This window comes from Aplysia californica, unplaced genomic scaffold, assembly GCF_000002075.1.
Source record: "Aplysia californica isolate F4 #8 unplaced genomic scaffold, AplCal3.0 scaffold00006, whole genome shotgun sequence".
Lineage (NCBI taxonomy): Eukaryota > Metazoa > Mollusca > Gastropoda > Aplysiida > Aplysiidae > Aplysia > Aplysia californica.
Window position 1 is genome coordinate 1,989,020 of NW_004797276.1, and position 26,792 is coordinate 2,015,811.

Consider the following 26,792-nt stretch of genomic DNA (forward strand, 5'->3'; position numbering starts at 1 on the left):
ACAATTTTTTAAACACTCACTGATAAGTTCTGGAGTTCTGGGGGGGGGGAGGGTATTGTCCCACCTCATGTGAACATTTTACATGATACAAAATAAAAACAAAACAGTGAAAGTTTACACAATTTTAACATGGACACGGCACAATTCACTGTACCTTGTGCTAAATTAGTTCTATAAATAAATGCTACTCCCCCTCCTCTGCGCCCGACACTAGGGAAAGACTTCATCAAATAACCAACTGGACATATTGCTGAAAAATAGCAACGTCACCGTACTCCTGCAACCATGATTCTGTCATACATAAAATATAAAGGTTCATTTCAATATTTAAATCATTTAACTCGGCCGCTTTATTGCGGCATGACCTGGTGTTAAAGCAAGCTACTCTGACATTTTGTATTACTTCTTTCAAAAAGTTTCGACAGTCGACTTTGACCAAATTGTTAAAGTTAATTCTGTTTTTTTGGTCTGCTGCTGACGCACGAATTTTCTAAATCATATATAGGGCTTACTAAACACCACATGGATTGTTTTTGGTTTTAGTCGTACACCTCTTTTCTTTCTTCTCGTTTTTTCCACTTTACTGGTTTAACACACGAACAAGAGCTGAGAGAAACACACGTACATTCACACACTTGTTCCCGAGCACAGAGTTGGAAACGACTCGGAGAACAGTTTTCACGAGACACTCAGGAGAAAAAAAATTCTTTGTTATAGACGTTCGAGGGTACACGGAGTGTAGACCCCAGAAGAAGAAAAAATGTCCCATAGAAAAATACCAAGTCAACCATGGCGAATTGAAAACTGATAATTTCGTTGAGAATACTGATTGTTTTTGTACAAATCCTACATCACCACATACACTGTCAAATGACGAATACACTGATACAGTATAAAAATCCACTATATGAATAACTTAAAAATGCACTAGAAACTGTTATAATCGAGAGAGATTAGCAGCCTGTCAGGCGCTCAACACATTTAAATTAATTAGTTCGACTTCAGTATCACTTTCATGATAACTAAAAAAAAAATGAAACTTGGATACCAGGATCCAAGCTTAGAAGAAAGGAGAATATGAAGACTATGAAGAATAGAGAACCACTCAAGGAGGAACAGCTGGTGGTCAGAGTCATAATGCTCCATGCTATAGGCCTAGTTGGTGTAGATCTCTCGCTGGACGAGATGTCACAGTGCTTCTGCTCAAATCAGTTCACCACTTATTTACTCTTTCTTAATTCCAAGTATTTTAACGTGAAAGAAGAAAACAGAAAAGGCTTGCCTTAATAAACACGGACAGAGCCTGCGCATAAGCTTTCCACACTAGCCTTCCAAAGACATCCCATAAAAGGAAAGCTAAACAACAGTACCTTGAACCAAAGAGAAGATCAGAAGAAGAGACAGTGCTGCGCCCCCCCCCCCCCCCCAAAAAAAAATAAATAAATAAATAAATAAAACAGGCCAGAGGGAGTCAGTTCTTTACATGTCTTGAAGGGCAAACAAACTTGATCTTGTAGTAACATACAAAAGGCTCTAGATCTAAGCAAACACACACACACACACACACACACACACACACACACACACACACACACACACACACACACACACACACACACACACACAAACTACATAGGCTTCAGAGAATGGGAAGTACACATGTACTATATCAGTGAATTATTGAGATCACAAGAATCTGGACAGCTGTCGCATTTTTTTCCCAGTGGAATAGTTGTTAACTGCTGTATATATGTTAGAATTTATTAAAAATAATGAAGTGTTGGAAAGAGCTGGAATTGAAGATATCGACACAACCATAAAAAAGGGAGAAGATGGAGATATTTAGGACATGTCTTAAGAATGCCGAAGACAAGATAGCCCTATCAGACAAGGTATTTGAGACCAGCTGGAAAAAGAAAAAGAGGCACACTAACTGGAAGTTACAGAGGCACGTTAGGGATGAGGCAATCACCTCTCCGAATGTACCAGACGGAATAGGGAGAGAGTAAGTAGCCTAAATACATGTACTGTAATTGTTCAGTATTCATTGCTGGAGAAATAAAAAGGGGACAATTTTTCCAGAGGATGAAAATACTAGGTTTCCTTTGAACATACGGTATATTTGTGTGTATGTGTGTGTGTGTGTGTGTGTGTGTGTGTGTGTGTGTGTGTGTGTGTGTGTGTGTGTGTGTGTGTGTGAGTGAAGTGTGTGTTTTAGACAGGCCAAAACTAGGAGACGTGGTCTTTCTCAACTTTCTGGCTCGGAGGCAGAACAGTTACAAAACATAGACTGTAATAGTTAATAATCTTGAGACCATATTATCATCCGCATTGATAAAATTATGTTTGTATCACAGTCTTGCTTTTCACGATGCGTTGTTTGTTTTTTTAATAGCCTACTGACATACCATTATGATATAAGTCTCGGCGGTCGAGTGTTTGCTATCTTCACATATCTGACCTCTAAGGAAAAGCTTGCTGCACACACCCCAATTCAACTGTTGGAGACCTTGAAAAGTTGCTATAAATAAGGTGTATTTGCACAACTCGACCGAAGACGTTGATGTGAGTTGATGCGATCAGACTGCAGTGTTGCTGGCTAACACCCCCCTCAGACCTTGCAGCGATCTTCCATGTAAGTTCTGAAGTAGGGGAGGCTGCCAAGTTTGTCACAGTTTCATTTAAGTATTTGAGTATAGATGACAGTCATAATTGCAGAACTTAAACCTTGTAGTTGTAACTTAAGTTTTTTTATTTTCCACCTTCAAATTTGCGGAGTAGAGATAGTCCCTCTAAAATGTCAATTCGGCTTGTGTTGTTCAATATTTCTTCCTTTTTGTATGCAAATCAAAGCAAATGTAAATTACTCTGTAAAATTTCAACAATGAATGTTCTTTCGTTAAAAACAATTGAAAAATAAAATTTAATTCATACAATCAATCAGTCATTAATATACTCTTTTTTTAGAGTGGCAGTGATAACTTCCATCATGCAGGGCACAGTCGAGGCCTGTGATGGGCCAATGACAAACTCTCATGCTTCCCTAAATTAGTAATGTGGACGGTGTGTATCCAGTGTTGCGCAGCTTAATCGTTACATTGACTATAATGTTTTATTGTCAGTGATTTAAATCAGGGGAACTCTGTTTTGCATGCCAGTGGGGTTTTCTTTAATTTCGAGATCTCTAACTCTGAAAATTAAATGCAATGATTTGTAGTCTTATAATTGGATTTCAGTTCTGGAGTCAAAGCACAGTCGCTCATGATCTCTGCTGCTCATCATTATATTTTTTGCTACCTCAGATTTACAAAGTTCCATCTGCTCAGTAGGCTACCTAGTTTTGAGAAATTTGACGGAAAAGATTTTGAGTTACACATCATGTCAAGCTTTTACGGACGCAGTTCTTTGAATATCTTGATAAACGACCCTGAACAATCTTACAATTTTACTAGAGAAGCTTACAGAGCCATGAATTCGAGAGTGGAGGACTTGTTATATCAATTAATTATATATTACATTTGAATTAATGAATATGCTCCCCAAATCAGTTAAATTAAAGTAAGTTTATTTCATGTTTATGATTTTTGTCTTTCTTTCTTTCTTTTTTCAAACAGAAAGGATTGACATCTTCATCATGGCAATGCACTTTCCAACTCTGGTTGCTGTGGTGTGTGCTGCAGTCTGTGGAGCCTATTCACAGTCCATTGTGTTTGATGACACTCCTGGAATGGAGCGCCAGTTTGATGGAATTGGAGGTCTAAGTGGCGGTGGTGTAAGTATTTTTAGTAATACTGCTTGTCAGATAGACCTTACATAATGACAGTCTTTGACAGGAGAAGAGATGTCCCTAAAACATAAATAAAGCCAAACAACCCGCTGGTCGCCAGGTTGCTGCATGATGAAACCAAATAAGTTTTTTGCTTCTCTTGTAAAATTTACTCCGCTGGCGTTAGCCAGTCTTATCACAAGGGCAACGATATATAATTATTCAGATTTTTTAAATAGTATGCCCAGATGAGAGTTTTTTATAATATGTATCTTTAAGAAAAATTTGCATCTGGAATCAAGCTCTATTATATTAGCTGTTTGAAGGGTCACTCCTCTTGTATTTTGTGAAAATGAGCAACTACTATAATAGTGCCTAATGATCAAGTGATTTGATTAACAGTACCATGCTTTACAATTAATTGATTTGCCTCGATTTTTTTCTTTTTGCTCCTTTTAAGGCTACCTCAAAGCTACTTGTCAACTACCCACAAGAACAGCGTGACCAGATTCTTGATTATCTGTTCAAGGTATTTTTTACTATTGCTACTTAATTCTTTTCTTGTCCCCATGGAACAAATTGACATTTTACAGCTGTTGCTTGAGCAAAATGACAAATGAGAGTTATAGTATTCCTGTACTGTTACACATGTATGTAAGTCTTGAAGAAAATCTCTGAAGCCTGTCAGTATTATATGTTGCCAACATTAAGCAAGATTCCGTTGTCTAGTCTTGTTTGCCTTTATAATAATTGTAGCTTTGTAGCCTTGGTGCAAACCTCCCACCCCCAACACCCATGTCTTTGTTTATATTTCTTTTTGGTGTGCTTTTTCCCTTCCGAAGAAAGTCACGTATATATATATATCCTTTGCTTTATTAATGTATTGGGTGGTCCAGCAATATTATTTCCACCTTTTTAGCCATTTGCTGTTTTCATCAATGAATATATGACATGAAATCATAATTTTGTTTCCTCCCCTCCTCAATCTGATTTGTTTAATTTTCTTAACTTAAATAAATCCATCTGTCATTTTGTGCACCTCTCACTGCAGAGTGTCAGGCAGACGAGAGTTAATGCATTCGTTTGACAGGGGATCAAATTCTTATACGATAACTCACAAAAGACAGTGAGTTTCACCTATATTCTCAGGAGAATATATTGGTGGGTTAATACTGTCACAGAAATTTTGTTTTCATACCAGTATTTACTTTGTTGATTGTGCATTATTTGTGACAAAAAATATATTATTTTAAAATCTACAGCCAAACTTCGGAGCTTCTCTTCACATTCTTAAAGTAGAAATTGGAGGAGATGTCCAGAGTACTGGTAAGTTCTTCATAAATCTCAATTTAGTTGCTTCTCCTTTAGATTAAAAGATTATTTTGTTTATTCATGCGGATGAATTTGTGTACATTGGCATAAATAATATGTGTAAAACATATTATAGTTACATGTTCCATACACTGTTTGTATGTGTATAATACAAATGCACCTTCAAACAGTTTTAAATTCACAATTCTTTACCTGCCCTTTCTGGATGTATATATATATATATATATATAAACCTGTCTTTAATCAAAAACACTTGTGTCCAGGTGCTTCTGTCTCTGATGTTTGTTTTGCTGATGTTTTTTAATTGACATGGGGGGAAATGTTTATAAATTCTTTGAAACAAGGTTTGGCATCTGGACCCTTTTGTTTTGTCCTGTGATTGTTCACCTTCCAGCACCTTACAATTCAGATCAAAATCAGTGTAGAGACCATTATCTTTCTGTTATGACAATGATTGTTTTAACACATTTATTTTATGTTGCATGGTCAGATGGCACCGAGGCATCCCATATGCACAACAGCTGGGATGAAAATTACCAGAGAGGCTATGAATGGTGGCTCATGAAAGAAGCCAAAAAGGTTTGTATTTGATATATATAATCAAAATAAGCTCTCAAAACTGTTCCTGTGATTATGTAAATGAAAAAAGTAAAAGATCTTGAGTTAGTCATTCAAGAAAGAGTGTCATGTATTCTGTTGTTGGTATGCTAAGAAAGAACCTGCGAAACATGTCATGTGAGAAATAGTGTGGTACTATTGATTCCACAAACACTACAAAGCAGGCTTTGGTTTTTTTAATTAAAGGTACATGTACCGGGTACGATAGTTATTTCAGAGATCCACTCTTTGTTTAGGACAGTAATTCTGTGAGTTTACAGGGTGAGTCAAAATTATGTTAATATTAGTAAGAGAGAAATCTTTTATTCAGAATTTACTGAACAGTCTCAACCTGGTCACCATCATGATCAATGCACTCAAACCAGTGGTCAAAAGAACAATTTAGTGCATTGATGTACACACAGTTTGCGGGTAATACTTGATAAACACATTGTATTCTATCCTTGAGTTCATCGATGTCTGTGACTTTTTTGTTCCCATACCAGTGTTGACATAATTTTGACTCTCCCTGTAAGTGAAATTTGAATGAAAAATAGATGAATGTTTACTTTACAAAAGCTGCTTTGATGTATGGCAGCAAGAATAGAAATATTAATGTCTCTGTCATGTCAGCTGTGCGCACATTGAGCTGCTAAGCTTCTATTCCTAGATCTCTGGATCCGGGCAAAAATGGCAAGTGTGAAAAAAAAATTGGCGCTTTTTCAGTAGTTCCCACCTCACTTATTTGAGCCTAGATATCTACATCTAAGATCTATACTTTTGATCCGTGGCGAGCTAAGATATCAAAGCTAACAACTGCAAAACATCAAATTATGGTAAAATTCAGGAGGGGCAGCCCCCTACCATATTTTTATTAGGTCAGGGGGGCAAGCCCCCTGAAACCCAACTTCTCTTAGGGCCAAAACCGGCGAATAACAATTGCGGGGTGGGAACTACGGAAAAAGTGCCAAAAGGTTTACATGATTGATAGAGTGGAACTGAAGTACCAAAATCATGCTTATAGTACTCTTTAATTAATTGCAAGTCTCTAAATGTTTGGGTTTTGAACATGTTTCATTAATGTTGCAGAGAAATCCCAACATTAAACTCTATGGCTTACCTTGGGGTTTTCCGGGCTGGATTGGACAAGGTACCCACTCACCATATGTCAATGTCAGTATGACAGCCGACTACATTGTCAGGTGGATCAATGGTGCTAAAGTGTACCATAATTTAACCATTGATTATGTCGGGGTGAGTTGTTTTGATTACTTTAGGTTTTGAGTATGCTGTATTAAGATACCTTGAGAACAAGTTAAAGAGAGTTGCAATAATTTCAAACAGCATGTGGAAGTGGATAATCTTAGTTTGATTACACATTTGTAGGGCAGAGTGGTGAAATCAAATGCTCGTCAAAATAATGAAAGTCAAGAAACTGACATTTTTCCCCAGGTTTGGGAATTTTTATCGAATTCTTGTTTTTTTGGCGCAACACCTTTCTTGCCCTTTAAAAAACTCATTTCTGTGTGCATTTTACTGAAAAATGTTTATTTAAGGCATAAAAAATGTAAATTTTCAGTTCTCAAGGACTCTCAAGCTAAGGAAATAGCTCAACTTTGCGGCCATTTTCTTGCTAATGTTACCTCTGAAACCAGGCGACCCCACCTTCAATCGCCAATATCTTTACTTGTATCCAAGATAAATGGATATTTTTTTCATCAAAAGCAAGGCTAATGGACAAGCTGTCAGATAATACCAAAATAGCTCCATATGCCCCAAAATTGACGAGCGTTTGATTCATCTTGAAACATTTATTACAGGACCTTGAACAAAAAGTAAAGCATATATTTTTATACAAAAGCTTTATTTGTATTGTATATTGTCACTGTCTATGAAAACATACATTTATTGCAAGTGCTTGTAAATTTATGTTTCTTTGTTAGATGATTTTGGTATCTCTGCCCAACCCAACTTACAACCTCTTATAAATGGTCAAGCTCAAAGCATATCTTTGTAGTCTACGACGCTGTTGTTTGATGGCAGTACTTTTTATTTGCACTGAAATGTTTTAACATTTAAAGGCTTAATCATTTAATGTTTTAACAATTTTTCTTCCTAGATCTGGAATGAACGGCCATATGACATTGGTTACATTAAGGTAAGTGTTTAAACTTTCATCCTTTGATAATTACTTCCATCTAAATAAACTGAATTAAGTGATGTCCATCCTTTGATATAATTCTGATAAAAATGTAATTGTATTTTCAACTTTTTGGCTGTAACATTGAAAGCAGTGCTTTGTATATTTATTTGTTGTAATACTTACTACAGGCACTGCGCGCAACCTTGGATGCACGAGGATTCCAAAACACGCTTGTTATTGCTGCTGATGAAGAGTGGGAGATTGCAACTGACATTCAAGCGGATCCTGAACTGGCCAAAATAGTTCATGCTATTGGGTATGTAGAATGCAAATGGGCATTGCTTTTCTACTCTTTTTTTATTTTTTTTTGGTAAGTGTTTTACTGCGCTCGCAACTGCATTAAGGTCATATGAGCACGCAGGACACCTTAAGCTTTTTCAGTTGGTAGGAAATTTTGAACTTTGCTCAGGTGGTGGCAGAAGCCTACTCTTTTAGACCACCAAGGGATCTTTAACGAGGGCCCTCTGAGATTTTTCGCCTTTGTGCGAGATGGCTAGGTGTAGATCTTTCCTACCAGAAGATCAGGGTTGTGGCTGAAAGACAGCAGTAAGAAGGAGCCAAGGAGTAGCAGTAGAAAGGCTGCAGAAATAGTCAGGAGCCCAGAAGAGGGGGCAAAGGAGGTGAGGGGTAGGGGACAGAAAGAGGAGACGAAAGCAGACAACATATCATTGCTAGAGAGCAGGAAAGGAGGTGAAAGGAGAAAATTTTAGAGAAGAAAATGTTTCCGTCGTTACTCGGATTCGAACTCGGTACCTTTGAATGATAGGGACTCTTTGATCATCGTCATTGCCTTTCTCTCCCTGCACCAGGGTATAGGCCATGGACAAACACTTTCCACCTTTCTCTATCCTGGATTAGCCTCTTGATGTTATTCCATGTCTTCCCACTTTTCTGTACTTCGATTTCTGTGATTCTTCTCCAGGTTCCACGTGGTCTTCTCCTTGATCTCTTACCCTGTGGGTTCCAATCCTAAACTTTCTTTGTTATGCAGCTGCCTGACTTCCTGAGAGTATGTCCAATCCATCGCCACCACCTTCTTCCTACCTCATCTCTGACTGGGAACTGCCTTGTTTTCCTTAACCTTTCCACATTGGTGACCCTGTCTGTCCATCTGATCCTCAGTAACTTTCTTAGACACATGTTCAAGAAAACCTGGATCCTCTTTATGCAAGTCTGTGATGCGTTCCATTCTCACATCCATACAACAGGACTGACTTCACATTTGAATTGAAAATCCTCAGCTTTGTTCGAAGTGAGATATATCTCTAGTCTTCCAAATCCTATCCAAAGATATGAAAGCAGCCTGTGTTTTTCCAATGCGGAACTTTATTTCAGCACCTGCTCCTCCCTCTCTGTCAATTATACTCTCAAGATAGCAGAAGGATTCTACGTTTTCTAGTGCCTTTTCTTCTATTGTGACCTGCTCCTTTTGTTGTGCATCTGTCCTTAGGACCTTTGACTTTCCAGGGTGGATCCTCAATCCAACAGACTCTGATAGGCTGTTTAATACTTAAGTCCTTGCTTGCATCTGTTCCTGGGTGTGCGACAGAAGCGCCAAGTCGTCTGCAAAATCCAGATCGTCCAACTGTGTCCTTGGTGTCCACTGTATACCATATCTGTGTTCTCTGGTGGTTTCCTTCATTAACCAATCAACTGCCAATATGAAGATGAACGGTGATAACAAACATCCCTGTCTCACACCAGTCTTGATGTCAAAGCTGTCAGTGAGCTGGCCATCATGTACAACCCTGCAACTTGTCCCTTCGTGCATGCTCTTGATGAGGTTCACCAACTTCTGTGGGATTCCGTGGTGTCTCATTATCTTCCTTAGTGTTGCTCGGTCTATACTGTCAAAAGCCTTCTCATAGTCAAGGAAGTTGATGATCAGCTGGGAGTTCCACTCCAGGGACTCTTCCACAATAATCTTCAGCGTGGCAATCAGGTCGGTGGTTTAGCGATTTTTCTGAAAACCAGCCTGTTCATCCCGTTGTCTTGGATCCGTTGCTGTCTTGATTCTCTCAAGAATGATTTTGTTGAAGACCTTACCTGGTATTGAAAGAAGAGTGATCTCTCTGTAGTTGCTGCAGTTTCTGAAATCCCCCTTTTTTTGGGAAGTTTCACGAGGTGCCCTTCTTTCTAATCCTTTGGAAACTTGCTCTCTTTCGAGATCCTGGTAAACAGTGGGAGGAGGATGTCCGCCATCACATTGGCATCTATTTTTAGGGCTTCAGATGGAATCTGGTCAGGACCGGCCGCTTTACCTTTTTTCAGCTTCTTAATGGCATCCAGAATCTCTTGTATTGAAGGAGCATCACAGCAAATTGGTAACTCATTTCTTACTGGCAGGATGTTTGGTGGGTTACTCGGTGGTAGTCTGTTCAGGAGACTGTTGAAATGCTTTACCCATCGTTTAGACTGAGCTTCCTTTCCAAAAATGGTTTCCCCCCCTTGGTCTTGCTACCTCAGGTTTCCCGTATTTTCCAGCAAGTGTCCTTGTGGTCGGGTAAAGGATTCGCATGTTCCCTCCTACAGCTGCTTCCTCTGCCTTCTCTACCAGCCTGTTCATGAATTCCTCCTTGTCTTTTCTTAGTGATTTCTTGACATCTTTAGCTGTTGTCCTGTACTGCTCCTATGCATCCGCTCTTGATCTTCTTGTTCTACTTGCATTCTCATCTGTCTTCAGCTGTCTTCTAATCCTAATTAAATCCAATGAGTGTTGGCTAATCCATTCCTTGTGCTCCTATTTCTTCACACCGAGTACTTCTTGACAGGTTGATGTAAAGACTTCTTTGACCTTGGTCCAGTGTGTATCCACCCCTGTGTCCTCTCCGCCAAGATCAGCCTGAGGTTGAAATCTGTTCCTCAGCTGCAGCTGAAACTCTTCTTTTTTGTGTCCGTCCAAGAGACTTACTTGGAACTTCGTTCTTTTCATTCCTGTGCTGGTTCCGTGCTTTTTGAGTCGAAGCTTGAGTTTTGCCAACAGCAGATGATGATCCGATCCAACATCTGCTCCTCTCTGTACTTTGACATCTTCCAGTGAACGCCTGAACCTACGAGAGATACAAAAATGATCTATCTGGTTCTCCGCCACTCCATCTGACGAAACCCATGTGGCCTTGTGAATCCTCTTGTGGGGAAAAACAGAGCCTCCAATGACAAAACTGTTGAAAGCACATAGATTTGCAAATCGCTCACCGTTCTCATTCATTTGTCCCAAGCCATGTTGTCCCATAATTCTTTCATACCCTACATTGTCCTGGCCAATCTTGGCATTGACATCTCCCATTATGATGTTGACATCCTTCCTTGGTAGTTTGTCGATGACCCCCTGGAGCTGGCTGTAAAAGGCATACTTGTCTTCCTCCGAAGCATCATTTGTTGGGGCGTAGATTTGGACTATATGCATGTTGATGCTCTTGCTCCTTATAGTGAATGAAGCCAAGATGATCCTTTCCCCGTGTGGTTCCTATCCTCTAAGTGACTTCTGGGCATGCTTACTCAAAAGGATTCCTACTCCTTCCGCATGGTACTTGTCTTCCCTCCCAGAATACAATACTTGTTCCTCTGAACTGAGCTGCTTCTGTCCAGACTGTATCCAGTGTGTTATGCTGACTCCTAGTATGCGCAGCCTGTATCTCTTCATCTCTTGTACTACTTGAGAACTCTTTCCTGCTTCATACAAGGTGCGAACATTCCACAACGCAATCCGGAGAGACTTGTTCGACAGAGAAGGTTTCGGGTCAGAAGAGTCCTTTCGGCTTTGTCCGCTGTGTAGTTGGCCCTCCGCAAACTGGCACTTTTCGGGCGACCAGACCTTTGCATGTTTAGTCGCCTCTTACGACAAGGAGTATCACGGCAGGTGTATTCTTTGCTCCCCCATAGTAAAACTATAGGTGCGGACTCTTTGAAGGGGCATGAAAATAGAATGAAAACGAAAAATGTCTTTCTGTCACTCATCATTCACTGAAGTGTATGTTTATCTTAAAACCTTTAATGTTTTGTTAAACTCTCTAGCCTTATCCATTTTCTAATTAATTTGTATTTTTTATGCCCTGGGAGTATTTGTGTTCTTTCATGCTGCTTGTCAGTAATGGGGGTGGACTGCCTGTCAAGAAAAGTAAACATTTTCACAGCTGGGCATTTTGAATTCAAAGTCATCTATGTCACTGTAAAAATGCTGCATGGTTTCTTGACAGGTGTCACTACCCAGGCACTCTTTCTGATCCGGACGCTGTATACACAGGGAAACAATTGTGGGCCTCGGAAGATTATAGCACTTTCAATGATGACGTTGGTGGAGGATGCTGGGCACGGGTAACTGTTTTGTTCGTCGTAGCTTAGATGTTTTCACTGTTCGGCCGCGTCTTATATTTGATTTTGTATGTTGCTGCCTTCTTGGTGATCATGGAAATGAGCATGATTTTTTAAATTACAGGTTTTGGCACTTTATTGTATTTGGAGGTTTTGCTGACGGGCTGATAGGGTCCAAAATGAATGAGTATGAGTAAGGTGACAAAACTTAAAGTCAGTTAGATATGAGATTTGCTTTTTGAACTGTAAATAGATTACAATGAAAAATAGTTGAAAAATATTTTTTTTCTTTGTGAAGATGGAGACGGATGGAAATTAGGGGAGGGGGTGTTGGCCAACAGATGACACCATATGTATAATACTCAACATGCATTTGCATAATTTTCATAAAACAAGTGGACACATGTATTATAAGCATTTATTGTTTCATGTGTTTCTTGCTGTCTTACAATCAGTGCAAATGTCTACCCCTGACTGAAAAGAAGCAAATGAAATCAGCATACAAACATGTTAAATGTATTCAGCCCGGCATAAGAGTGGCAAACAGATTATATCAGACATCCTTTCTCATTTTTAAGTCACCTCATGTTTGTAACCAAACTGTGGCGGTCTCTTATATTTTTCACTCTTGATTTTTGTCTCTATAGTTTAAACAGAATAATTTTTGGTTAAAGTCAAGGATTTGTCATATAGCTATGATTTCTGTCTTGTAATTGCCTTTTACTTCTTACCTTGTGAAGACAAAGTTGTTTAGTCTTTTTCTTTTGAAACTTGAAAGTCAAGTTTGTTTGTATGCACAGTCATTGAAAGGGGGTGGGGCAGATTTGTTTCTTGATAACCTTTCTATGCAATTGCAATTTATTTTCTTCCCTTTCTTGATAAACAGCTATTCATGTATTTATCTAAGTGAAATGTGTTACTACTTCTTGTTCTTCAGCTCAGTTGAGGATGTTCCTGTCATTGTAGTTGAGTCATAAGTACAAATAGTCACAGTAACCACCAGTTTCTCCTTACAAGTGAAAGATAACAGAACGTGACTTTGAACCTGTGTCCTTACATTCCCAGTAGCTGCAGTTTTCAAACTGCATTCTTTTATTTATCAGTTATGCTCCTTCATATTAAATGATTACATTTTAAAGTGGCTTTCATATTACACTGCATATTCTGGAGTGAGAAATAATATACTAAACAAGCTCTTTCCCAATCATATTTTTTACATATTTAAGCAGAGATTTGTTACAAAAAGTTTCACATTTCTGAGTCTGTTTGTTAGTGACCAGACACAAAAAAAAGATAAAGAATACTGATATGATTCTTACCTTGCAGGCTTAAGTACCTCTAGAAGATATGAACCAAGTCTTGGTATTTGTAATAGATGTCTTTGAGATATGTTCACAACCTTGAGAAATTGTTATTGATCAAGCAACATTGAGAATTTTTTTTTATTTGATGGAATAGCAAAAACCTGCTCCTAGCTGTCAAGGAAACAAGCCTTGTGGAGTAGATGTACTTTTTCTATACCTCTTCATCCTGATATTTATTTCTTTAGGGCCTACTCTTTTACACCATACACTTTCAAAATCAGTGGCCTTTTCTTTTACATAAAACATCCTTGATAAGTGTCACCCGCCTCAAGGACCAGCAAAATTAATAAACACAGTAAAACGTTTGGCTTTTCACTATGCCCTTTCAACTGCATGAAAATAATATTGTGATTTTGAAATTCCTAAAGTCATCGTTATGGTTTTATTTATTTGAAATTATAGAAGTCAGAGAAAGAAACAGTTTTTTCAAAAGGAAGTACGAAACACGTATATATATATATATTTTTTAATCAGCTGTATGGGATCACAACATGCAGAAAAATCTATGATGAAACTTTTGTATTTACGATGGTCTTACAAATCTATTTATGTCTGTGCCTTTCCTCTTATACCTTGTGCAGACATGTCATCTTTGTCATGTTTACTCTCTTACTCTCTTTGTTATAATAAATTTCCTCCTGCCCTCATCATTTACTACTAACCTCTAACTGCATTCTGTTAGTGTTATGTATTTAGTTGATTTCCTGATTTTCTTTAATAACACCATAATTTTTGTTCCTCAGATTCTTAATCAGAATTACGTCAATGGCTTGATGACAGCGTAAGTAGTTTTTTATTCCACATATAATTGCTTCAGTGCTGGTTAAATGGACATAATAACTTCACTTCTGTTACTGATCCAGTTTTCTTTGCTGTTATTGTTGTTCTTGTTATCGATAGAACTTCATACAGAAATTGAAGGGTTTTGAAAAAAAGCTGAAAGTAATCTTCCTTATTTTTCTCTTTCATTCTCTTCTGGAAGAAAAAGATGCTCCCTCCCCACCTTTAAATGATTTTACACGATGGATACAGACCTTTACCACCTTTGTGACATAAATACTCAAAACGTATACCACTTATGGGGATTATATCTCTTAAAATGGAGCAGGACACTGCATCACACAGTTTTTTCCCTTAGGTGCTCAGAGCTTCTTACCATGGCAGTGAAATCATGGATGCAATAAATGCAAGTACATAGCTCTACTCAATGAAGAGTTAATTTTTGGTTTCTTCATTATTAGCTACACATTTGTCAAGTGTCTATAACTACGTATCTGTGTTATATCGCCTCCATGATGTCAGTGGCGCAGTGTGTAGCTCACTTCATGCCGGGAGGTATATTAGGGCCTAACTAAAGAATATAAGTGGTAGGTGTAGGTAAATGGGTACTGTTATTTTTAGCTTTTTTTTTAGCTTTTCTCCTCAATTTTGCTGTGGATTTTCTTTCTGATTGTAGATAATCCCATAAGTTGGGATTTGTAATATCTTGAAACTTTTTTTTGCAAAGAAGAGATTCAACTGATAATGTTCTGCTTTTTTATTGAGAAAAAATTCCTTGTTTCTTTATGATTTCTTAACATCGATATTTAATCTAAATATTGTTTTTGTTTCTGTGTAGGCCTAACACCCTTGATTAAAATTTTGTTTAGGGAAGAAACCCTATCAAATTCTTATCTAGATCTAAACCCCAGCAAATGAGTTGAGCTGAAATGCTCCTTTAAGGTAAAAGCAAACTTCAATGAGTTTCTTTGTCAAGAAATGATAATTAAGTTTACTGGAAGCAACTGAAAATTGTAATTTTGTTCTGTTTCTTATGACGGTCATGTCTCTATCTTGATTTGTCATACTCTTTCTTTTGGCTTGGTTTGTGTATCTTGTGATTTGACACATCCAACAACAGAACACACAAAGCTATTTCATAAAGTTTTGTATCTGTGGACAGCACCATTTCGTGGAACCTGATAGCCAGCTACTATGACAACTTGCCGTACTATGGTAATGGTTTGATGACAGCTGTTGAACCATGGTCAGGCAACTATGTCGTAGAGACACCCATCTGGGTTTCAGGTGAGAAACCATTGGACAGTAGGCCTATCTGTTTGGTCTATAAGATTTTTTTGTTGAATTCAAGAGCAATGTTGATATAAATACAGAAACAAATTTTTATTGTGACCTTTCATTTTGCATAATATAGATCTAGTATAACTTCTTATGAAGCTTTAATTTTTTTTGTCACCTGCATTGGCAGCCTCTTTCCTTTTCTTCAGATCAATGATAAAGAATCTTTGGGAAGGTAATCTACCTTGAAATGGATGTAAATGCCAATAATTTATTCAATGTATTCTTTTTTTTCAAATTGGACTTTCATTCCAACTCTAAAATGACTAGATTCTCTTGTAGTCTCCTGTTTATTATGCTTCCAAAAAGTATTTTTATTTTCTTGACATATACTCTTTGGTATTTTTATGGATTTTGCTTTTGCATTTTTGGACAAGCTTGTTTTGTTTGGTACAATGAATAGTCAATCATTCTATGATGAAAAATATGTGTACCTTTATTTTCATTTAGTGAGGAACCACTACTTTTTTTAATAAATATCATATTATTATTCTAAAATGTTCAATTTACCTCAAAGTGTTTGTTTTCAGTTTGCATTTTATTCTTCAGAAGTGATCGTTTTTTTTGTGTGTGTTTTTTTTTTATGCAGCACATACAACACAGTTTGCTTTTGTTGGCTGGAACTATCTCAAGCATGGGTACGGAGTTGGGAAACTGCCAAAGGGAGGTTCTTATGTGGGTCTTGTCAATCCGACAGGAACAGAACTTACCATTGTCATTGAAACTATGGTAAATAACCTAGCTCGTGTGAATTATGAAGTTCAGTTTTCTGTGTTAAGCTCAAGAGTGCTTATGTTAGTCAAACCTCATTAAACTGCCTACATTGGGATGAGCATGAAGTTGGTGGTACAGCAGGGCTGGCAGTACAACAAGGTTTTCATGTCCTCTGTTAAATACATGTAGTACCGACTGCCAGACGTCAAAGGAAATTGTTTACCGGTCACCAGATGAAGTAATGAATTATCTGCGTTTGATCTGTCACTTAGCCTTGAGCGTGCGTTCTCACTGAATAAAAGCCCTAAGGGCACTCACCAGCCTGTTAGTTATTTTGCTAGGTGAGGGGAGGGGGGGGGGAGTGTATACTAGGCTCTGCACAACAACATAACTTTGTTTGGCAAACAATATGTAGATGACACAGATGTGCATTTGAACAAATCCCCCCTTTTGTACAGTGTGTGCTTGGTAGAGTTCAGTGTATTTTCCGGGAATTTTCCAGCATTTCTTCAGTAGGCCCTATCAAAGAAACGAAAATGCCTCTAATTTGAAACCAAACTACTTTTGATTGATAATGACGAATACATTACTTGCTCAGTGCCTCTACGCAAAAACCTTATATTAGCTATAACGAATGCTCAGAATCAATGAAACTGAAGGCCAGGCCCGACGACTTCATTAAATCTGAGTTCCACTGTAATAGGCTTACACTATTTCACATATATAAGTCTCTATGAGCTAAGTCTACGTCTAGATTAAACGCTTTTGTAGATTTCTGGCAATGGATAGATCTACAGTGAGGAAGAGTGTCGCAAGTGACACAATACAATGCGTAATGTAGGAAAGTACAATTAAAATAAACCATAACTTTGCAATTCAGCATCAAAATTTCGTTCCTCGTGTGATGCGCTGATAAGGAAAATGCTATTATCTTTTGGCCTTGATCAATTTAAAAAAAAAATTGGAATCAAATTTTTAAGTCACTTGAAGAAACTTAAAAGGAACCCTGCAATCTCGTTTCCCCCCCCCCCCCCCCCCCCCCCCCAAGCATGAGACCAACCAGCAGCCTACTTTCATACCAAAAACATGCATTATTAGCATTCACACATGATGCCTTAGTGCATGTTGGGGTCAGAGTGGCGGCCACACATATGTGACTTTGTGTGCATGTGTCTGAGGGGTTGGGGGAGGGAGTACCAGAGGTCCGGGAGAGAAAGTTCAATAGAGATGTCTATACTAACGCGGCCCAATTTTTTTCTCTATACTGATCAATATTACAATGATAAGCTGCTAGTCTTGACATAGATCTGCAATATGAATTGCACGCTGGACTGTGGAGTCAAACGTTGCTGTATACTAGGCTCTACACAACAACATAACTTTGTTTGGCAAACAATACATTATAGATGATAGATGACACAGACGTGCATTTGAATAAATCGCCCCTTTTGTACAGTGTGTGCTAGGTAGAGTTCAGTGTATTTTCCAGGACAGATATTATCATTATATTGGGGTTTCTTTTCCTGTTTAATTTTTGCTCATCTCCTGATCTTTTAATATTTTTTTAAACTTTAACTTTGCTTTAGGTCTATTTTCATGTGTGATGATTAATCTGGGTATTTTTGTTTAACTATTTCCACTTATTTAGGTCTTTAGCTTTTTCTTCAGAGAAAATTGTCTTCACTTCACTTTTTTTTTAAACTTTTGGAAAAATGAATCCATAAACAACATTGTCAAAGGTAAAAATATTGATAGGCCTTAATGGTAATGAGTTATCATAAAGACAACCATAATAATTGTGATAATCATAGTAATGATAATAGTCATAGTAATACCATGACAATAATAAATTTACTAATAACAATTATGTTTATTATATGAATAATAATTGCAATTTTGGCAATGCAAAAATACCTCCTTTTTATATATATATATGTCAAGAGCACTGTCTGAGGCTTTGCTGCTTTTTTTGTCTTTGACAGAGCCATAATCATTCCGTGTGTATTCGACCACCATTGCCAGCCTACAATGTTGAGCCCCAAGTTGTCAATATTTCATTGGCAGGAAAATTCGTAAGTGTTTTTAGCATAAGACTTAGTATAAGTTGTGCTTACCTTGAAATGTATTTTAGGGCAACCAACTATTGTTACATGTTTCTTTGGTATATGAATAATAAACAGGACATGGTGCCTTTCTATCTATTGATATATGTTGAAAAAAGCAAGTGCATGCTTTTATGATTATAGATTTATTAAAAACTTACCTTAATGTAGTATGATTTTCGTTAGTTATAGTCAGTGTTTTCTATTTAGGGCGCATCAGAAGATCTAAAATTTGAAAAGTTCCCGATAAGCCCATATTATGCAGTACAGACATGTGTAGCATATAATGCTTTTTTTCATTCATCCCAATGATACATTTCTTGTCAGTAATGCAATAAATTTTATTTTCCCCACAGTCCAGCATCACCAAAATGAATGTTTGGTACACCAAACTTGGATTTGATGGTGCCAAGGATATTTTGTTCGAGAAAAGGGACCAAATTCAAGTTAGTGTTTAGCTCTTTGGGGTATATGCAATGACATAAGACTTTAATGGAGCAACCATTGTAGATTTGTTGGAATTATTTTCAGTGAAAAGAGGGTATTGCTGCAAAGTGCATGCATATTCATCCACATCTTTTGGGAAAACATTTTCTTCCCTTGTTTCAAAATTTCATCATATTTCTCCTTTTTTTCTCTTCAGTTTGTGTACGTTTACTTGAGAATGCTTGCCAATACCTTCATAATGAGTGTTGTTAGGCCTACATGAGCTGATTCATCGGTACAGAATTTGATGTGAAGATTGTACACTTGTCTGACTGGTCAGGTCTATACATGATTGGGTCGGGTCAGGAGAGGGAACTGATTAATGCCCACATATCTATCATAAAAGCCTGAAGTTCAGTAAAAAATAACTCTTTTTTATCATACCACTGAGCATTCATCATTTCCTCAATACTCTGTATACATTACCACACAATGCCAAGTATAGAAACAGAAGGCTTTTATTGTTTACATCATGCTCCTTCCTCTGAAGAAATAAAAATGAAAGTGTTTGAAGAGTCCTATTAGATAGCATTTTATTGTTTAGGACAAAGTAACCACCTGTGCATGCTTTTTTTATCTTTAGTATTTCTAATGAGCAGCACGTGGATGGCAAGAACTGTGTGCTACTTAAGCCTAAAGAAACAACTTGCTTATTGTCAGTATGTCGGGTCAGACACAGTCAAACTGGTGACAGTTCTGAAAAACTTTGAATGGGCATTGCCACCAAACAAAGTCTACAAATCTGGTGGTGTGCCCCTTTCTTTTTAGTCTCAATGATCTTTTTGGAGTTGATGCTACTTCAATAATTAGTAGTAAAAACTGACAAGACATTTTGTCTTCAAGCTTTAGTTAAGTATACTTTTTATTTTGTTCATGATTGCTTTCACTTTTGATAAAGATTAACGTGTCAACTCCCATTTTAAACTATAAACTATATATCCTGATTTTTTTTCTAGAATTGATAAGGAATTAGGTACAGTGGTCTGTATCCAACATAATCCCACTAGATGACATATTGAACTCCATTTGGACCCTCCCCCACCCCCCTTCTACCCCACAATGAAACCTTGTTTTACTCTTTATCTGACCTGCCTCATTACTAAATCCAAAGTTCACAAGACTACTCCAACATAACAAAGGATCCCTTGTATTTACTGTCACATTTCTTCCCAGTTTGTCAATGGCAAGGCACAACTGAGCCTGGGATTGGATGAGGTCATCACGCTCACGACAATGACCACGGGTCAGAAGGGTGCTTATCCTGAGCCGCCTCCTTCTCAGCCCTTCCCCCTCCCTTACACAGAGGACTTTGAAAGTAAGGATCATTTGTTCATTTTTCATTGTGTCGCTGCTTCCACAGAAATGGTTAGAATTTTTTATGGGGCGTTACTCAGCTCCCAGCTATGGTTTGGTTGCTCTTGTGGGTGGCTATTGTTTTTATCCAATTACTAACACTTGTCTGACAGGCAGTATATGGTTCCATCACTTCCTTATAATAATAATTCAAATTCAGATCTTGGCCAGCATTAACAACAGATTGAAAATAATCTGTCTGTCTGTCTGTCTGTCTGTCTGTCTGTCTGTCTGTCTGTCTCTCTCTCTCTCTCTCTCTCTCTCTCTCTCTCTGCGTGTCTCTATCTCTCTCTTTCACTCACTCACCCTCTCACTCACTCACTCTTTGAATTAAACATAATTTTATAGATCATCAAAATTATCAAACTATTTTTATGCCTGTCTCTAACTTCACCAACATGAAGTTTTTATGTTACATCACATGTTGGCATTAATAACCAAGAAACCTGGCTAATGATTTCATTATTTCAAAGTTGCAATGGAGCAGTAGAAGAAAGTCATCAGATGTGTGGGTATATGCAAGCTTGATGTGTTTCATAATGTAAGGGCTTTTCTCTTCCTTTTATATTATTGTCTTAAGAGATATGTAACTTGTGAAATTTGCAAAAATTTTGTACTTGTGAAAAAAGGACTGATTTACAGTATTCAACACCTCCGTCTACCAGTACTTTCTGGTTCTGTTGTTGTTGTTTTTTTTATTTTGTGTGCATGACTTGAATTTGCAATTTTTACAATTTTACAATTTTACAAGAAATGTGTGAATTCAAGTGATTTGCAAAATGATAAGTGGTGTGACTGATTGAAACACAAGGCTCTGGGCGACTCAAATCGCAAATTCAAATTGTTCACCAAAAACAAAATGGGCAAAATGTAAAAAAAAAAAACAGTTTTACAGTAAACCTAGTTCTCTATACATAATTTATGCATGCATTAATCTTTCTGACTGTTCTAATACAGCTAATCAGGTAGGCTGCATTTTCAGTAAAATGTTTAAAATAAATTAAAAAGTGGTTCTTTGCTTTTGTCATGGAAGCACGAAGAAAGTGTGAATCTGTAATCAATTTGCTATGTAAGAATCTCAGCTCTGGTTAAATTTATTTTTCTCCTAAAGTGTGAAACTTGACTGGAGGACTATATGATGATTTTTTCCTGCTGGAATAGAAGTAAGCTTATAATATGTTTAAAATGAACTTTTCTGAACTGCATGTGCTCATACTCCGTTGTGTTCGTGTTCACTCTATGGACAAGTTCGACCTCTCTACAAGTTGGTTACTGTCTCTCAGCTGGCTGGAGACTGGTCATCTATTTACAGGTGGTTTTGCAGCAGTAATCCTTTTCTTGATGAAAGAAGTCATATTGTCAAAATTGTTTAGAAAATAATATTGGGGGGGGTTCTAAGATTCTAAGACATCAGAAAATATATCGAATAATATTACCTCCTGATGGGGATTGATTTATTGATTTTTAGAAAGTTGTTTGTTTAGAAAAAATCAAAAAGGTTTTCATGTCCTTTCCTGTTTTCCTGTTGATGTAATAAGGGACAATATTCTTGGCTGTCTTCCCATCAGTGTTTACAATACAATTTCAGCAATTCCAAAGTGTCATGAATACAATCTTATTGATCATAGGCTACTCACTGTATGAAGAGCCCTTCAATCTTGCCCAACAAAGTGGAGCATATGAAATCCTTTCTACGAATAACAACACGTTTGCCCGACAAATGACAATAATGGAGCCAGTCTTCTGGTGCAAATTCGGGGGAGTCAGTAAAACTGTCAATGTCATTGGCAGTACTGACTGGTAAGATGCTGCCAGGCTCAGGCCAGTGTTCTGTTCACCTTCCAACATATGCATGCTTGTGTGCGCCATGACCCAGGCTTGAAAAAATTACCAGCAGTTTATGCTAACATGTTTCTAATCAGCTTCAGGTTGTCGATTAATTTTCTGCTCATGGGGGTTTACCAATATCAGCTTGAGACTTATTGCATCAGTTTTGTCGAAAGAGATACTGACCTAGAACTTAGTCTTTGGGTTGTGGGGTTTTTTTTTAATTCTTGAACTCTCATGGAAGACTTGACCAAGCAAATTTTGTTTGATTGAAGATAATCCGGATTTGAATGATATCATAGTGATGAAGCCTTTGGGGGCTTAATTCTGCCTCAGAGACAGTGGGATACTAGTTGTGATTATGAATACTTAGACAGTGGAAATTCTGTGTTGAGATGATGTACTTTTTAAGCTGTGCAAAGAAAGAAAAGTGAGCGTAGACTCATTATAATATTTTGTTCAGAAGATATGATTATTTATGTATGCTAATCCCACAAAGGACTCGTTGAAGACTGTCTTCTTGCAAAGATTGCTGTCTTGCTTTTGCTTTAAGACACAGTTTGTTTATAGACTGCCTGCATGGTTTGACTTACTGCTGTGGCTAGATGGTGTAATATATAGTGTATTCTCAGATGATATGAGTGGTTGATGATTGCTCTTGAGGGTTCTCCTCCATCGACCTCACCTTCACTTTGTCTTCTCTTAGAGCCTGCTTTATTTGATACTGACAAATGAATTTTTTTTTTTTTTTCAAAATGTGGAATATGCATACGTCTCTAGGTATTTTGAACGTAGCCATCTAAGTGCTTTCTTTGCATGATTTTATGGTCAAATGACACTCCATTGTATCTTCTTATATCTGATCATTTGTGTCAGGAATCAACATTTAATTAACCCACATACCATTCTTTGAACCATTTGTTTTTTTCTTCAAGTAGAACCATTTTAAAATGGACCTAATAACATGATATAATGTTTATTTACCTGACTTGACCTAGCAAGGCCCGGCCAGTGTGCTTATATGTCCTACGTACTAGCTTCTGATTGCTCTTATTATGTCTACTGGTCCCAACCTTGACTGATAAAATCTCACATTCAGCTGCCCTCTTCAAAGGATAAAATTTTCTGTATTATTTCTGTAAATGTCAAGTTAAGTAGTTCCTAAATCACAAGCTCTCTTACCTAAGTCAGAGCGAACGTGTACTGCACTCCTTTATTTACCTGAAAATGTTTTAGAATGTGAAACTAATTTTGTATTTAAAAACTCTTGTAAAGTGATTACTGATTATCTGGGTTTATCAGAATTGGGCTGCTAAAGATTATGAAAGCACAATACCATATGTGTAGATCAATGAAACTAGTCTCATCCTTTACCTGACATTTTAGAGGGTCTGGTCAGAAGAGAAAAGCAGATCGCTTATCTCCCATACACACCATCCACTACTTTTTAAAACTTTTCTCATACATAGCAGTCTTCCATCAGCCAGTATTATTATAACTATTCTTTACAGTATTTTTTATGTGTTCTTAGTGTATGATTTATGAAGGGAAGCTTCTCATATGTACCTTACAAAGGAAGTTTATATGATTCAACATCAATTTAACTCGTTTGAATAAATTAAATGAGCCGAAATACTTGACTTTTAACTGAATTTGTGCATTCATGCTTTTAATGTACTTAGTTCTCAAGGCACAGTCATTTTGACCCTAACTTCTTCTAAACTCCCTCTCTCACACTTTTCTAGGGTTTTACATATGAGTAGAGTTTCCCCATTTCGTCCTGTATATTCTTGACATTTTTGTATGATTTTTCTGTCTGTCTTCTTCATTTTATATTTTAAAGCATATTTCTATAATTTCCGACTTCTGTTTGTACGCTCTAGATTTTCCTTTTTAAAATTTTTTTTTCATTTTGCTCTTAAGTACAAGCGGAGCTTGCTACAGAATCTTGTTTAGAATGATGCTGTCGATATCACAATAACACACAATTGACAATAGCTCTAGTGAATTTCATTATTTTTGTCACTGGTATTGGTTAGTAATTAAGTGATTGATTTTTTTGCCCCTGACCTGCCCCCTTTTTTTTAGATTGCTGTTTTACCCAATAATTGTTTTATGCTCATGAAGAGTTTAAAGGTGAATCATTATTGTCATGTGAATCTTTGTCCTCCAGCATTTTGACAGCTTTCGTTCTCTTTTCTCACAATATGTGCACACTGTATTCAGTGTAAGAATATAGAATGCAAATTGCAAGGAGGGCCTTATTTCAGTTAGAAATGAGATTGAACATGTACAGCACTAAGACTCTTTGAGACATATACTTAAAACTGCCCTACCTAATATTGAAGCATTACAGTAATGCAATTAGACTATAATGACAACTGATTTGCACAAAGTATTATTCTTATGAATGGATGTAAACTGCACACAGATATGTAATTTATAAATGTCTCACCCATTTTGTAAAATAAAATGTAGAAAAAAATGGGGGTTTTTAGAAGTTCTATTTTCAAGATAACAGAAATGGTGACGTCACAGTTTAGCACATGAGTAGTGTTTGCATTGTCGCAGATCAGCATTCCCCTTTTACTTATTCTAGTTTTTTGGGGGGGTATATTTCCAAGAAACACCTATGCAACCACAGCCATTTATTTTAAAGAGAGAGAGATTTTTAAAAAAAAAGAATCAAATGTGTGCAGCGTGCACATTTTAATTAAACTTCAATGCCTCCGTCAAAAGATACACTTCTGCTGCACACAAGTCAAATATTCTGAAAGGAATGAATTTCAAATCTCTGTCTGCACCCAATGGGTTACTGTTTAAACAGATTTCAATAGACCATCATGCACTTTGTTAAATGGGAGTACTAAGAAATCATGCTCTAAAAGACCTGTAACTAAAGAAGAGTATCCTCTGATGCTGACTGATATTCAAACACTTGACACACGAACACATTCTGTATGCTTGTTGTATGACTTCAAACAATGATATTTAATATAAAATACTGGTAAATTTTACTTCATAGTTGGAGTTGCCATATTTAATCTTTTGTTTTATTATTTTCCCTTTCTTCAATTTTACCTGCTGTTTAGAATAATTTGAATTATTTTTCTAATATGTCAAATTTTCACAGACCAGCACTTGCAGTGGATTTTCTTACAATAAACAACTGATAGAAAAAAATAATTTTAAAGTACAGTCAGACCTTGTTATATCGCCACCCTTGGGACAAGCAAAAAGTTGGTGAAACAGCAGGCTTGCGGTTCAATGGGGTTCCCCTGTTGTATAGCCCCAACAGCCCAACATCAAGAAACATGATTCTGTTGTGCGATCTGAGTTTGAAAAGTGTATTTTTGTCGATGATACATATGTACATGAACATGTATTCAGAGTCATGAGTCCTCTCTCTCTATCTCTTTGCCTTTCTCATGGGAGAAAGATTATTAAGTAGCCACCCAGTTGGTGTTGTGCCACGTGTGCAGTGTGCACTTCTGGCGGTCAATTTGCTGGTGGTACAGCGGGACATATTTACTTTAGTTTAATAAGGACTGTACAACTCAGACAGTTGGTGGATGGCGGTGTAAAGGCGTAAATATTATGCTTATATAAAAGCGTTCCATTTCATACATTAGCAAAACCTGACGGTGTGCGAGGCTGGCGGTACAACGGGGGGGGGGGGGGGGGGGGGGCAGTACAACAAGATTTGAATGTCTCTTTTTGAATCCCCCAAACATATTGTTTAATTATATTCTTATTGTTGAAAATCAAGTGATTAAGAAGATATATTTTTGTTTTAGTTTTGTGCTTACTTTTTTAATCTGCTATTGCCTTAGACTAGATCAACTGTGTTTTTATTTATCACCTGTCTTATACGAGTCAAAAGGTTACAATTTTCTTTTGAAGAAAGGCTCTGAAAAAGGAATGGTAAAGTATTCTCACTTTGATGGTGTCAGAGTATGTGTGAAAATAATATGTATCTGGAGAACTACAAAAAAGATTTGACTCTAGGTCTCTATTGTTCCTCTATGCATTTGAAATATACTCCTAAAATATCTCAATTCTTGTCATGGGTACATTTTGAATTAATTTTTTTCCTTAAGTTGATTTATCCCTATCACCAGGACTGACATCTATGTGGCAGTAGACTTCCAACTGCCTGTTATAAACGGGTCACTGGGTGCCTTTGTGGCTGCACGAGTGGACCAGGGAGGTTGTGAGGCCTTCTCAGCTCAGGGAATCTTCTTGTTTGCCTTCCCGGATAGGTACATCGTGGCTAATGACTTGGGTAAGATTGACAACTATCGATACTTTTCTTTTGAAGAAACCATTGTTTAAGGTCAGGTAATAAAGGAAGATTTTTACTTCTTCTGCATATTTTGACACAATGAATGCCATTAATGATACATTTTTAAAAGTAATACTTTGATTGCAAGACGCAGATTCATATGGCAAAGCTATTGAGCCGGGTATTGCGAAGATAAAAGATGTATTGCGAAGATAAAAGATTTATTTCGCGCCCATTTTGGAGACAAATAGAAGTAGAGACACATCACTCGATGCAGGTGAAGATTGGGGTCAGGCGTCCGGTGAAAGTTTCATGCCATACAACTATAGTCTAT

General features: G+C 37.2%; 1 protein-coding gene across 1 annotated transcript in view; it reads left to right on the plus strand.

Annotated features, from left to right (window-relative positions):
• Positions 1-2,556: 2,556 nt before the first annotated feature.
• LOC101857157 (galactocerebrosidase) overlaps positions 2,557-26,792 on the plus strand; it is a 30,537-nt gene continuing 6,301 nt past the window's right edge. The window contains exons 1-17 of the mRNA XM_005089448.1: positions 2,557-2,635; positions 3,615-3,772; positions 4,227-4,295; positions 5,029-5,092; positions 5,589-5,677; positions 6,785-6,949; positions 7,815-7,853; positions 8,027-8,154; positions 12,095-12,212; positions 14,317-14,354; positions 15,516-15,640; positions 16,281-16,420; positions 18,388-18,477; positions 18,864-18,953; positions 20,167-20,308; positions 21,975-22,146; positions 26,295-26,458. Coding sequence (XP_005089505.1) covers positions 3,635-3,772; positions 4,227-4,295; positions 5,029-5,092; positions 5,589-5,677; positions 6,785-6,949; positions 7,815-7,853; positions 8,027-8,154; positions 12,095-12,212; positions 14,317-14,354; positions 15,516-15,640; positions 16,281-16,420; positions 18,388-18,477; positions 18,864-18,953; positions 20,167-20,308; positions 21,975-22,146; positions 26,295-26,458 — 1,771 coding nt within the window. The 5' untranslated portion in view covers positions 2,557-2,635; positions 3,615-3,634. The remainder of the gene's footprint in view (positions 2,636-3,614; positions 3,773-4,226; positions 4,296-5,028; positions 5,093-5,588; positions 5,678-6,784; positions 6,950-7,814; positions 7,854-8,026; positions 8,155-12,094; positions 12,213-14,316; positions 14,355-15,515; positions 15,641-16,280; positions 16,421-18,387; positions 18,478-18,863; positions 18,954-20,166; positions 20,309-21,974; positions 22,147-26,294; positions 26,459-26,792) is intronic.